Source organism: Drosophila erecta, unplaced genomic scaffold (assembly GCF_003286155.1).
Source record: "Drosophila erecta strain 14021-0224.00,06,07 unplaced genomic scaffold, DereRS2 tig00000055-arrow-pilon, whole genome shotgun sequence".
Lineage (NCBI taxonomy): Eukaryota > Metazoa > Arthropoda > Insecta > Diptera > Drosophilidae > Drosophila > Drosophila erecta.
In genome coordinates, this window is record NW_020825200.1 from 11746808 (window position 1) to 11760147 (window position 13340).

Consider the following 13340-nt stretch of genomic DNA (forward strand, 5'->3'; position numbering starts at 1 on the left):
GTAAATGAAGTCATGGGAAATGCAGGTCCTTTCGCGGGTTATTCACAAGCAAACAAACAAGTTTGGCAACCTCCTTCAGCGTTTTGAAAAAAGATTTAATCAGCCCGCCAATTTTCAGCCAAACAATCCCAATCCGGAAAACGTGTGTTTGCATTTGTCTGCCTTTTGGTTTTGATTTTGTTTCCACTTATTTTATTTTGTTCTTTTGCATCGCTTTACCTTTTTCATTTTCCTCACACCCAACTTTGGATGTAAATATTTGAATTTTCCATTCGTTTGCAGATGGCTTAAAGTTTCCGATTGTCTAGGGTTGAAAATTCACCTCGGGTATGTGTTGCTAGGCGAGTGTAAAAGCATAAGAAAGAACCATTTATACATTCTCTAGACTATTATAAGGTTAGAGGTTTTTTATTTTTTCTGTATAAACGACTTCATCCGACTTCCCAAAGTTTACATAGTAGCTTTCATCACCTTGTCGCCTACCTGCACAAACTCTTTCAAATTCGCATAAAAGATACTAAATAACCGAGTGCCTATAATCGATATTCATAGTAAATAAATAACAATCGGTGATTGTTTACAATTAGTAAAGGCGAGGGAAGCGAAAAGATTATTATTCATGAATGAAAATGGGCCATAAAATTCTCCCCAGATTCGATTAGAGCCAATTGAAATCATTCGTCGTCAGCGCTTGCGGGATTTTCGTGCTATTTAATACCTTAACAAGAATATTACAAGTGGGTATATGGAGTTGGGGATCGTTTCCTATAATTGTACAAATCATTGTGCAGCTTTATTTCCTGGAGAGAATTCAATATTTTGAGCTCATGCGGTATAATTGTCATTTAATAACGGGTGTAATTAGGTAAATCATTCTCTGGCACTAATAAGTATCTTAAGGTCGTTATTGTCAAGTACTGGCTCGGTATTTTCTTATATTTTTCCGAGGTGCCCAACTATCCGCTCAGTTGTTGCTGTTTTCGGTTGCTAGTTGCGAGGTCAGTGGAACATAAACATGCCATAAATCATCCGGCGAAAGTGTGAGGGAATTCGCGGAGGAGGTGAAGGTGGCTCGTGCTGGGAATCTCTTTTATTTTTGGACATATTTTTGTCCTTCCTCATCCTGCACTGAACTCGTCATACTGACATTTGGGGCGCGCGGAATGTGAAGTTAAGATTCATTTAGTCGTTGGGCGCACATATACGAAAAAGCGATTCGTCGACACTTTGTAGCCCATCGCAAATCTAAAACTGTCAACAGACTCATTAATTATGACTTGGTCATAGTGGTGAAAAATGGGTCGTGGCCCACGATTCGGCCGGAAACATTCTGTGTCAAATTTGTCATTCATCAGGTTTGTGTGTGTGTGCTCTTCTCTTAGCCTTTTGTTTCTGACAGGAACAAGGCTCGGTCCTGTGTCCACCGGTTTGGGCCATCTAGTGATTTGGGCCCATTGTTTAGCTGAAGTGTTTGATGGGCCGTTGGCTACATTTGTGCGTTATGAATTTGGGTTAAGTGTGGGCATGATAAGGGTTGTGCGATAAAAAGTTTGGAGCACTGGACATGTAAGGCTGTCTGACAGAATACACTTTTTTGAATCAAGGAACAGCAAATTTATCGCTAATGTTCCATAGGATTTAAATTTATAATATGATCATTAAGTTGTTAATAGCATAATGTGCTGCTGGAGATAATGGCATGCATTAGCCACAAACCACCAAGAGCCCATATATAATAAATATATAATAATTTACGAACCGTGAGTGACACCTCATTATCGCGTCCCCTTAGACAGCATCAATCACCCCGATAACCCGAGAATTCGCTGCATTTGAGCCACGTTGAGCGCATAAAACCAGCAATCACAGTGAATTCCATTTGCTGTCGTGCAATATATACGTAACAGAAGAAAAAAAACAATAAAGTGCAACTGAAGCGGAAAGTGAATGCAAAGTGAATGAAATAAATTCGAACTGCGGCAGAGAAGTGAGTGAGCTGAGTTTAAGGAACCGCAACGGCAGCCGAGAATCATGAGCGAGAAACGAACCGCACACAAAACTGTCATCAAATGACAAATGCTTGACAGCATCAATCAACAAAAGCGACTACAGCGACGATGGCAGCACGTTGCCGGTGGAGCTGGCGCCTGGCGCTCTGCCCTCTGCTGTTGCAACTGCTACTGCTGCCAGCGGCGATGGGCCATGATGAAACCAAAGAAAGTCCCGCTCCGGCCATGCAAAAGCGCCAGGAGCAGCAGCCATATGCCCACCTGCAGCATCTGCAACATCTGCAGCAGCAGCAGCAGCAACAGCAGCAGAAAAATCCACAAACAGTCAAGCAACTTAGCCAAATTACCGTGAATATAACTGCGAAATCTGCCTCTGCCTCTGCCACTGCCACGCCCACGGGCATCAGGGAGAACGTGATGCTGCCATCGGCCGATCCCGAGAAGGAGGCCCAGATCCTGTACGAGAAGTCCTTGCAGGAGTACCACGGCAGCCAGCTCTCCACCGCCTCCACCTCCACCTCCGCCTCCGCCGACGTCATCGCCGGCAAGCGGACGCTGCACTCCATTTGTGAGCGGTGGCAGCAGAAGCACTGCCACTGCACCGGCAGCCTGGAGGTCCTGCGGCTCAGCTGTCGGGGAATAGGGATCCTGGCCGTGCCGGTCAACCTGCCTAGCGAGGTGGTCGTCCTGTGAGTATACCTACTTTGCTTTTAGCTGATTTATAAAATTGTGCCAAGACATGTTTGCAAAGTTCATCTATCCATGATCGTTCATTATTATTTTACGTAATTTGTATGATAATAATAGCGATATTAATTTTGTAGAAGGCAGTGAAATTATTCATGTTGAGGAATAAAGGGATTTTTAAATGTATGCGCCTGGGAAATTTCCATTTCTTACATTTTTATTCAAAAATGCAAATTAGTGTTTTACTTTACCATCCAAATAATAATTTTACAGTTCAAAGATTATCTTTCAAACATAAGACGTTTAAACAGCTGTTTTGAGCTTGTAACGAAACATTAAAAAATATTTTCATTTAAGCTTCTTTAAATGAGCAATAGGATTACTAAAAAAATGTTATTATTTCGGGCACTTTTTGTCTGCTGTCCTCTCATGTTTCATTTTTTTCCCCAATAACAATACATGCTAAATAAGGTGTATCCTTGAGCATCTCTAAGTTACCACAATAGCTGCTTAATTACGCGATTAATAAATCGAAAACTTCCCCTTATCAAGCGATTAAGCCTGCCAGCACGAGGTATTGGACCATTTCTCGCTGCTGAAATTCCGCAAATCGCATAATTACAAGTCAATTTCGCAGTCTTCGGTCCGATTCGGTTTCGGACGATTTTGGCATGCGGTTTAATCTAATTACACATACGCCACGTTGTGCAGCATTTCGCAATCATCGTCATCGTCACCGTCACCGTCGCGTCGTCATCGCAGCCAATGCTCACGTATGTGAGTCACGTTTTCTTGCCGCCGACGGGCTCTCTCAAAGGAGTTGGGAACCGCTTTTGGCTTAGCCAAAGTTTCAACTGATTAATGGCCAACTCGAACGGTCCATAAATAAATAAATAATTTATTAATTAACGCATCGCTCAGGGACACTAGTCATAAGCCATTAAAATCACTCGTATCGCATATTCTACACTCACTTTTATCGGGTGAATCTTTGGATTTTGGCAAAAGTTTCGTTTGGCAACTGGAACACTTCCCAAAAAAAAAAACCTGAAGGCGGTTTATCATCATTTTTACGCCATTTTCCGCTGCGCAGAGATCTTGGGTTAGCTCAATATGTTTCTATGCCATTTCCAGCGTGATTGATGGCCCACAGAGGTTTCCCCCTTCGCAGCAATCATTTAAGCCTCGTTTTCAATTCATGACAATGGCAAATGTTTTCTCCTTGCCTTATTGATAGATGAAATGTTGGCAGCGATACAGTTATTAATTTGTTTATTGTTTTGCTTCTGTCATTCATTTACCAACAGAGATTTGGGTAACAACAACTTAACCAAATTGGAGGCGAACTCATTTTTTATGGCGCCCAATCTGGAGGAGCTGTGAGTATAGCCCCTGATTGATGTAAAAATGTAGCGGAAACTGTTCAGCCCCACAGTTTTATGGCCCCTTTAATTAATGATAAATTCACTTCATTCATGGTTCGGATACTGCCCATCCTGCCCATCCTAAATTAAGCTGTAGTAAAAACAACCGAGCACCCAGCTCCGTTGGGATATTTTAGAAACCACCAAACTTCCCCATTTTAATCTGTGCTAGACTGCAGCGAAAGTGTAGAAATATGACAACAATATAAAAACTTTCGTCATTTTGAACAGTCAAAGTTGCCGTCTCCGGGCTTGGCAACTCATTATTCAATTTCACAGCGAATCCATACAGAAAAAAGGAAATATCACAGCGGTCAACATGCGACCCAATCCTGGCCAAGCCGCAGATCCCCCTGGTTTGGGTCCCGACCCTTGGTAATATAAATTACTTGATTACGCTGTATATTTCAGCGAGCTGGCACGATTAATTACCAGCGACTTTGCTATCCCTGCAATTTCCTGCACTTTAGCCGACGACACTCGACTTTAGGTTGACTTTATGCGGCTATATACGTATTATCTGTTGACCAAGGGAAGGTTTATTTGCAGAACTTTGTCCGACAATAGCATCATTAATATGGATCCCAATGCATTCTATGGCCTGGGCAAACTGAAGCGATTGAGCCTGCAGAACTGCGGCCTCAAGTCATTGCCACCGCAGTCGTTCCAAGGACTTGCTCAGCTGACCAGCCTGTAAGTATGCAAAGAAAATGTTTTAAAAATAATAAAAAATACAGAACCCGCTCTATGTGTGTGTGTGTGAGTGTAGTGGGGACGTTTGTGTTTGCTTTTAAGCACTGCAATTAAGTTGGGAAAATCGCCGAGAGGAGATGTAGGAGCACAGCGAGGACTTCTCAGCCGGATGAATTTGTTTGTTTTTCGGGGCAAACACACCGCCACACGCACATGCACTTGCCGAGCAATTACACGCCATTTTCTCATATTTTCCGCTTTTCTCTGCTGTTTTTACCCCTTTTATTTTGATGTTCTTGCAATGGTGTAAAAAACCCACACAGACAGCTGAATGGCAACGCCCTGGTCAGTCTGGATGGCGATTGTCTGGGCCACCTGCAGAAACTGCGCACCTTGCGATTGGAGGGCAATCTCTTCTATCGCATTCCCACGAATGCCTTGGCCGGACTCAGAACCCTAGAAGCACTGTGAGCCCTTTGACTTGCCTCAGTTCGCGAGGTTTTAGACTAATTAATGTGCTGCATGCTACGAAAATTAGTAACCATGTGAATTGGCCAAATCTATTAGTTTTTGATTCTTTAATCCCTGTTGCTACTAGCGCATTATGTACAGCATGTGGTTCTATGTTTGGCATGCACTCTGGTAAAAGGTTTTAACTTACATACGCAAACCAATTAGTCTAATTATTATATCACAGCAGTTATGTGCAGGGAAGCGAAAACGGGTTTGTCTAACCTCTATATATACTTTATTAATAATTTATGGCTTACTACCAAGCAATTGATTAAATACTTCACCCCTATAAACTTACCACAGCCAATAATAATAATTTTATGTGCATGTTTTTATCGAACATTGACCCCGTAACCATTCTCAACCCAAGTATATTACCATTTTTAATCTATAAACTTACTCGAGCCACAAAAACCATTGAATTATAAACGAAAGTTAGGGGATCATAAAACCATGCGATTGCTCATAATTTCTGTCTTCTGCTTCCACTTGAACCATCGACAGCAATTTGGGCAGCAATTTGTTGACAATAATAAACGACGAGGACTTTCCGCGAATGCCAAACTTGATCGTGCTGTAAGTAATTGGAGTCTCCTGGTGGACACATTCATGTGCATAAGTTTGAACATTTATTTCCTCTCATTTTGCAGTTTGCTGAAGCGAAATCAAATCATGAAAATCTCCGCGGGAGCTCTAAAAAATTTAACCGTCCTAAAAGTTTTGTAAGTAGCAAGAACCATGCGAAAAAAACTTCGAATACTTTAAGAACTTTATGCAGGAAACGAAACACACACATGAGCAAAAGGCACATGACAAAAACACACTGACACCAAGAGGACCTCCAAAGCTGCAATTGATATCAACTAGAAAAATGGGTTTCTTCAGGTCTGAAGATGAGCGATAAAATACCCTGTACTTTTTCTCTGCAACTACCTTGAGCAGCCTTTTAAACGGGGCTAACGTCAAACACTAATTATACCCTTTAGAGTAGAGTAAAAGGGTATACTAGATCCATTAGGCAGAAGGAAGCGTTTCCGTCATATAAAGTATATATATTCTTGATCAGGATCAGTCCGCCTTATAAAAGCCTCGATCTCAGGAACTACAAAAGCTACAAGCCGCCCAAAACAGTCACGCCCACACTTTTGAAAAATGCTGAGTAGAAGGTGGAGTAAAACTAAGTAAAAGGGTATCTAATAGTCGGGAAACTCGACTATAGCATTCTATCTTGTTTTTTTGTGATAAATATACAAAATATGACCAAAATAAGCATAGCATATGTCTGAAAACACAGTTTGAAGAAATATATAATGTAGGGTTTACTTATAATTATCATTTTTGAATCAGTCAATCTGATTTAGCGCATTAAAACTGTCAGGAGAATGTACAGAAGTCTATGATACCTCGAGCGAGCAGAAGTGGCAAGTGGAAATGGTGTTTATCCGTTATGCGGCCATGGCTCGAATAAATTTCAATTTTACAGCATGAGCGTGGAAAACTTTTGGCTTTTCTTTATTTCCCCCTGCGCACTGTGCTCAGTTCGGTTCGGTTCCGACAGCTTAAATTGTCGTCGCCAGGGTTGACGTTCTGCGCTGCTGTTTACCGCAAATTTTTGGCTTTTCCGCTGCACGCTTTTCCGTGGGCGCATAAAAACCGCGACTTTCGGCTCCTTAGCCACCCACATATTCCAGCACCCACCCACCGCAGCGGCAGACAAATATGCAAATTTATGTTGTGGCTGACAGAGTCCCATTCTCTTTGTTGAGCAGGACATCCTTGCGAGGAATGCATCAAGTGAAAGTGAAAAACTTCTCGCGGTGCAATGCGTAAATCTAACCATTCCATACACCGCGAATGAGGAAAATATTCCGTGTGCATAGTGCCGTTTGCTTCTGGATTTATGGAAACACAGTCACGCCCACCGAAAGTGGAGTTAGTGGGTCATTTGTGGGGAGAATGTGTAGGAAAATGAGATTGAAAGTTGGTGGCGAAAGCATCTGCTGTTCTCAGCACTCTTTGGCATATGGTTAAAAAGTTGAAAAAAGAGGTCAACAGTCGCGTTGTAAAATGATTTAATACTGATAAAAAATGTTTCATTTAAGCTTTTGTTGTTTACTTTCGCATGGCAATTAAGTACTATAACAATGGAATAAACCCATTACAAAAACGAGATAAAAAGTTTGAAATTAATGAACATTTCACATGTATTTAAGTATTTTCGCTGTTTTGTGCCCTCAATCGACAACACATTTACTGCATTACTTTAATTTGTTGTGATAGACTCAAAGCTTATTAAGTGAATTTTTTAATCCAATTTCATCCAATAAATTACACTCATTAATAATTACTCATGACTGAGAGGATATGTTGCTTAGGTATGCATAATCAGGCTAATTTAGCAGTTCTGTTCAACATTTTCTAAATTCTTAAAAAAATATGATAAATAATTGAAATCAATAGTTTGGTGAAAAATACCCGCAAACTTTATTATCACGCATAAATTTGCATTTGCAACCAGGAGTCACCCCATCGGAAATGAAAAACCCACCGCTTGGAGCTACGTGATGTCACGTAGGAAAACTGACCCCCCAACAAGGTCATGCAAATGGCTGTGCGTTCTTTGGCAAATAAAATGCGAAAGCAAAATTTGCAACTCAATTTCTATGATCGAAATCAAGCATTGTATTTCAAAGCAGCTTCCATACTATACCCTATATTTTCCCTTTGCAGAGAACTGGACGATAATTTAATAAGCAGCCTGCCCGAAGGACTCAGCAAATTGTCGCAACTGCAGGAGCTGTAAGTATATCAGATGAACAAGAAGCACAGGTGCTTGGTCCATATTAGCTGAAAGTAGAGAGTGGGGAACACTTGCAACTGCCACATTGGTGTTGTTGACTTGCCACGACATTTCCCACTTTGTGGGGCGGCAATCAGGCGGAAACCGAAAATCATAACGCATCATTACTTGTCGAATTTATGGCCATATCCAGTCGCAGCCGGCTCGGCTCTATTCCATATCCTGCCAACCACGAATCGTGAACTGCAAGTTGCAGTTTGTTTTTGTCACACGACCGATTCCTTGACTCCTTGACTTCAAACTCCAAAAGGAGCCAAGCAGCCACATCCAGACTGTCATTGCAATACTGACATCGTTTGCGATGGCAAGTACCGAGAACTCCCCAAGGAAATTCAATTTCTGGTAAACAGGATAATTATGAGCATGTTAAATGTTGCGATAAAAGCCACGCTGTGCTGCATCTCCAGAGCCAGTGCATCCATGATTGGGGAATTAAGCGGGTAAATAAATTTGTACGAGTGTAGAAGCAAAAATCCAAGTCCCTCCACTTGCCGTCATGTGTGTGCGGTTTGTAGGGATGTGGCACAAACAAAAAATTAAATTTAAAAGGATTAAAAGCTTCTGCGTTTTGTTGACTCCATTCGAAAAAGAATGGGAGTTAAGCCAAGTCGCTGCAACAAAGTAGACTAGATAAACAGATAGATCTTTTTTGGCTGCCAAATATTTTGACGAGACACAATCTAAATGCAACTTAATTTGTGTGCTTTGAAAACTTAAATCGTGGTGTCGAGGTAGACTCCACTTTCAGCACTCTGAAGTTTCATTACCCCCCTAAATGTTGGCCAAGAAACACAAAAAGACGTTAACAATATGAGCGCCCAAAAGTATGCCCTTGTCACAGTTTATTTTTGGCTTTGTTGGCTTGTTTGCAAAACTTGACTTTTAAATGCAGCTGCATCCAAGTGCCACTTGCCAGCAGTGTGTATTCGAAAGATACTTTTCTTGGCATTGGATAAACGTTTTTATTAAACTTCTGCCACCCCTCTCGACCTCTCAACCTCTCAACCTCTCGACCCTGCAGTTCCATCACCAGCAATCGACTGCGCTGGATAAACGACACGGAACTGCCCAGGAGCATGCAAATGCTGGACATGAGGGCCAATCCCCTGTCCACAATTTCGGCAGGAGCGTTTCGGGGGATGACCAAGTTGCGGAAGCTGTGAGTATCTCAATATCCGGAGTGTCAGAGAAGTGCAAGCGCTCTATTTTTCAGGATTTTGTCGGACGTGCGAACTTTGCGCTCGTTTCCCGAACTTGAGGCCTGCCATGCGCTGGAAATACTGAAACTGGATCGAGCCGGCATCCAGGAGGTGCCAGCGAATCTATGCCGTCAAACGCCAAGACTGAAGAGCTTGTGAGTTCCCAAAACTGATGAAATCATTACTGGTTTGTAATGATATTTTCATTTATTTCTATCTGCAGAGAACTAAAAACCAATTCCCTGAAACGCATCCCAAATTTAAGTAGCTGCAGAGACTTAAGGCTGTTGTGAGTTCCGCATTAATGAATATAGTTGAATATGTAGTATATATATTTTCCGCCCAGAGATCTATCGAGCAATCAAATTGAAAAGATTCAGGGGAAGCCCTTCAATGGATTGAAGCAATTGCACGACCTGTTGCTCTCCTACAATCGAATCAAGGCACTGCCACAAGACGCCTTTCAGGGCATTCCGAAGCTCCAACTTCTGTGGGTTAATTAAAACCAAAATATATTTGCCGAGAATGTAGTGTTATTCGTTTTATTCACAGGGACCTGGAGGGCAACGAGATCTCGTACATACACAAGGAGGCCTTCTCCGGCTTCACAGCCCTCGAAGATCTCAATTTGGGCAACAATATTTTTCCAGAGTTGCCCGAATCGGGTCTGCGCGCTTTGCTACACTTGAAAACCTTCAACAATCCTAAGCTTAGGGAGTTTCCCCCACCTGACACCTTTCCCAGGATCCAGACTCTTATACTCTCGTATGCGTACCACTGCTGCGCCTTTCTCCCACTGGTGGCCATGTCCTCCCAGAAGAAAACCTCCCAGGTCCAGGAGGCGGTCCTCTTTCCCTCCGATGCGGAGTTCGATATGACTTTGTGGAACAATAGCATGATGAATATCTGGCCGCAAATGCGTAAGTAAGCCCTTGAAGAATAGAGGAGATGTAGTTCTAATTTTCCTCACTCCAAAGATAATCTCAGCAAGCAGTTGGGTGCCTCCATGCACGATCCTTGGGAGACGGCTGTTAGCTTCAACGAGGAGCAGCTGCAAACGCAGACGGGAGGCCAAATCGCCACCAGCTACATGGAAGAGTACTTTGAGGAGCACGATGTGAGTGGTCCTGCCACGGGATACGGCTTTGGTACTGGACTATTCTCTGGTATGTCCACCGAGGACTTTCAGCCCGGTGCGGTGCAGTGCCTGCCAATGCCAGGACCTTTTCTGCCCTGCGCCGATCTCTTCGATTGGTGGACCCTGCGCTGTGGAGTGTGGGTGGTGTTCCTTCTCTCGCTCCTGGGCAACGGAACGGTGGTGTTTGTGCTGCTGTGCTCGCGATCTAAGATGGATGTGCCCCGATTTCTAGTCTGTAATCTGGCCGCGGCGGACTTCTTCATGGGCATCTACCTGGGCATCCTGGCCATTGTGGATGCGGCGACGTTGGGCGAATTTCGCATGTTTGCCATTCCGTGGCAGATGTCCGTGCTCTGCCAGTTGTCCGGCTTTCTCGCCGTACTCAGCTCGGAATTGTCGGTTTACACGTTGGCGGTGATCACTTTGGAGCGCAATTACGCCATCACTCATGCCATTCACCTGAACAAGCGGCTGTCCTTGAAGCAGGCGGGATATATAATGAGTGTGGGCTGGGTTTTTGCCTTGATCATGGCCTTGATGCCGTTGCTGGGAGTTTCGGACTACAGGAAGTTCGCCGTGTGCCTGCCATTCGAGACTACCACTGGACCGGCCAGCTTGACCTATGTAATCTCACTGATGTTCATCAACGGCTGCGCTTTTCTCACTCTGATGGGCTGCTACCTGAAGATGTACTGGGCCATTAGGGGCAGCCAGGCATGGAACACGAATGATTCGCGAATTGCCAAGCGTATGGCTCTGTTGGTCTTCACGGATTTCCTCTGCTGGTCGCCGATCGCCTTCTTCTCCATCACTGCCATCTTCGGTCTGCAACTGATTTCGCTGGAGCAGGCCAAGATCTTCACGGTTTTTGTGCTGCCCTTGAATAGCTGCTGCAATCCATTTCTCTACGCCATCATGACCAAGCAGTTCAAGAAGGACTGTGTGACGTTGTGCAAACACTTCGAGGAATCCCGCGTTGTGGGCGGCGGAGGACCGGGTGGCCGTGGTGCAGTGGCAAGAACCAAGAGGGGAGAGCTGCCGCCGCCACTCCTGCCCGCTGCGGCGGTGGCACATCCGCCAGGCTGTCGATGCCTACGGATGCTGCCCAGCGAAATGCCCAACTGGCACAAAATGGAGCAGACGCCCAGCTTGTGGCAGAGACTGAGAGCCTTCTGCTGCGGGGAGAGTCGGAGGCGCCGCAAACAGCGTCGGCAACCGCAGCAGCGACGTCAGAGAGCCTATACTGCCGCAGCCGCCAATCCGTATCAGTATCAATTCGCCGAACTGCGTCAGCAACGCCAGAATCGAGCCAGTTCCATTTCCAGCGAGAACTTCTGCAGCTCCAGGTCCTCCAGCTGGCGACATGGTCCACCATCCTCAGCTCCCGTGCCACCGGGTAACTGCAGCATGCCGCTAAAGATGCTGGAGCCACATGCTCACCCGCACGGCCATGGCAGGAGGCGTCACTCCGCATGGCTGATCACGCGGAAGACGTCGCAGGACTCAAACTTGTCCAGCTCGCGAAACGACTCCTCCGCCTCGGCCACCACCGCCAGCACATCCACCTTCCGGTTATCCCGGTCGAGTGCCGGCAGCAGCACACCCCTGCCCTCGATCATAGGTAAGTACCAGTCCCGAATGATCAACATATGAGTAGAAACACCTTGCCCTTGTACAGCCCACAACGGGAAGACCCAGTTGGATGCAGTAAAACCACGTTTGGTCCGCCAAGAAGCAGTGCAGGAGGAGGAGGACTCCTCGCCACCTCGTCTGGGAGTGCGTTTTCTGCCCACCATACCCTCAGCTGCCGACAGTTCTGTCGTCATGGAGGATGGGGACTCGGTTAACACGGGAGTGGCCAGTTTTCTGGGCATGCCACTTCCTGGGGCGTCCAGTGGCTTCCTGATAGCGCCAACCACTGCTACCACCTCCCCACCGCCGGTGGTCCTGCAGCCGGCCAAGCCGCCTCCCGATCCCAACGACGCACCACTATGATGGTGGGACTGGCGCTGGCGAAGATTGGGTGGGGCCAACCGTGAGACCTTTCTGTAAAAGTAATGGGGAACAGGACAAAAGCTGACTGTGTTCATAGATTGTATTTGGGGTGGGATGGGGAGGTGATGAGGGCTGTTCCGTGGGTTTAAGGACTTTAGGCTAAGAAAGACAGAAATTAATGAAATTCGCATTAGGCATACAAAATATAATGTATTTGTAGCGTTAAGTAGCCAATTTGTTAAGTAAAAACAAACGAGGATCAGGATCCCAGTAAATCAACACACAAGCCCAAAGGATAACAACGTTGAAAGGATCAGTTACAACTCTAGTTTCTCAGATGTTAAAACACCAAAAACAAAATTGGTTTTTCGAGTTTCGTGCTTCGACTGGACGTAAAATTGTATCAATTATAATTTAGATATTTATGTGACCTTTCTTCGATTGTCAGCAACTTCGTATAATTTAAAGTTTATGAACAGCACCTTGAGAAACTGAAGCTGACATGGAGTATTAAGTATTACCTAATTTATTACGGTAGATTACGTTTGTAACTTTTAACCATGCATGTTTAGCTTAACTATATATACATATATGCATATATATGTATATTTATATACGTGTGTATTATTTTCGATGCCAAGCATCCTTCGGTGTAAACTTAATCGAACGAGAAGATTGTAAAGGAAACCAAGCCATAAACATTGAAATTAAAAATATTTCCACATAAGAACAATTGAATTTTTCCGTCCTTAGTTTAGAACCTTCGAAAAACTGAAAAGTCGTATAAAGTTCCTCTTTGCTCTAGGGGTTTCCAACTGAATG

At 44.3% G+C, this 13340-nt stretch overlaps 1 protein-coding gene across 1 annotated transcript; it reads left to right on the top strand.

The window, feature by feature from the left end:
• Nucleotides 1-249: 249 nt before the first annotated feature.
• Nucleotides 250-13333, top strand: LOC6543498 (leucine-rich repeat-containing G-protein coupled receptor 4). The gene is made up of 14 exons (XM_001969505.3): nt 250-2698; nt 4004-4075; nt 4670-4813; nt 5137-5280; nt 5831-5902; nt 5977-6048; nt 8057-8125; nt 9208-9345; nt 9400-9540; nt 9609-9674; nt 9732-9875; nt 9938-10305; nt 10363-12144; nt 12202-13333. Exons 1-14 carry the CDS (start codon nt 2118-2120, stop codon nt 12516-12518), a joined length of 4110 nt encoding a protein of 1369 aa, XP_001969541.1. The 5' UTR covers nt 250-2117; the 3' UTR covers nt 12519-13333.
• Nucleotides 13334-13340: the final 7 nt, after the last annotated feature.

Bases quoted from the DNA above. Each gene is read 5' to 3' on its own strand.
- LOC6543498 (XM_001969505.3), top strand. From the start codon at position 2,118: ATGGCAGCACGTTGCCGGTGGAGCTGGCGCCTGGCGCTCTGCCCTCTG. The intron at 8,126-9,207 runs GTAAGTATATCA...TCGACCCTGCAG, and splicing joins TTGTCGCAACTGCAGGAGCT to TTCCATCACCAGCAATCGAC. The intron at 9,346-9,399 runs GTGAGTATCTCA...TCTATTTTTCAG, and splicing joins ATGACCAAGTTGCGGAAGCT to GATTTTGTCGGACGTGCGAA.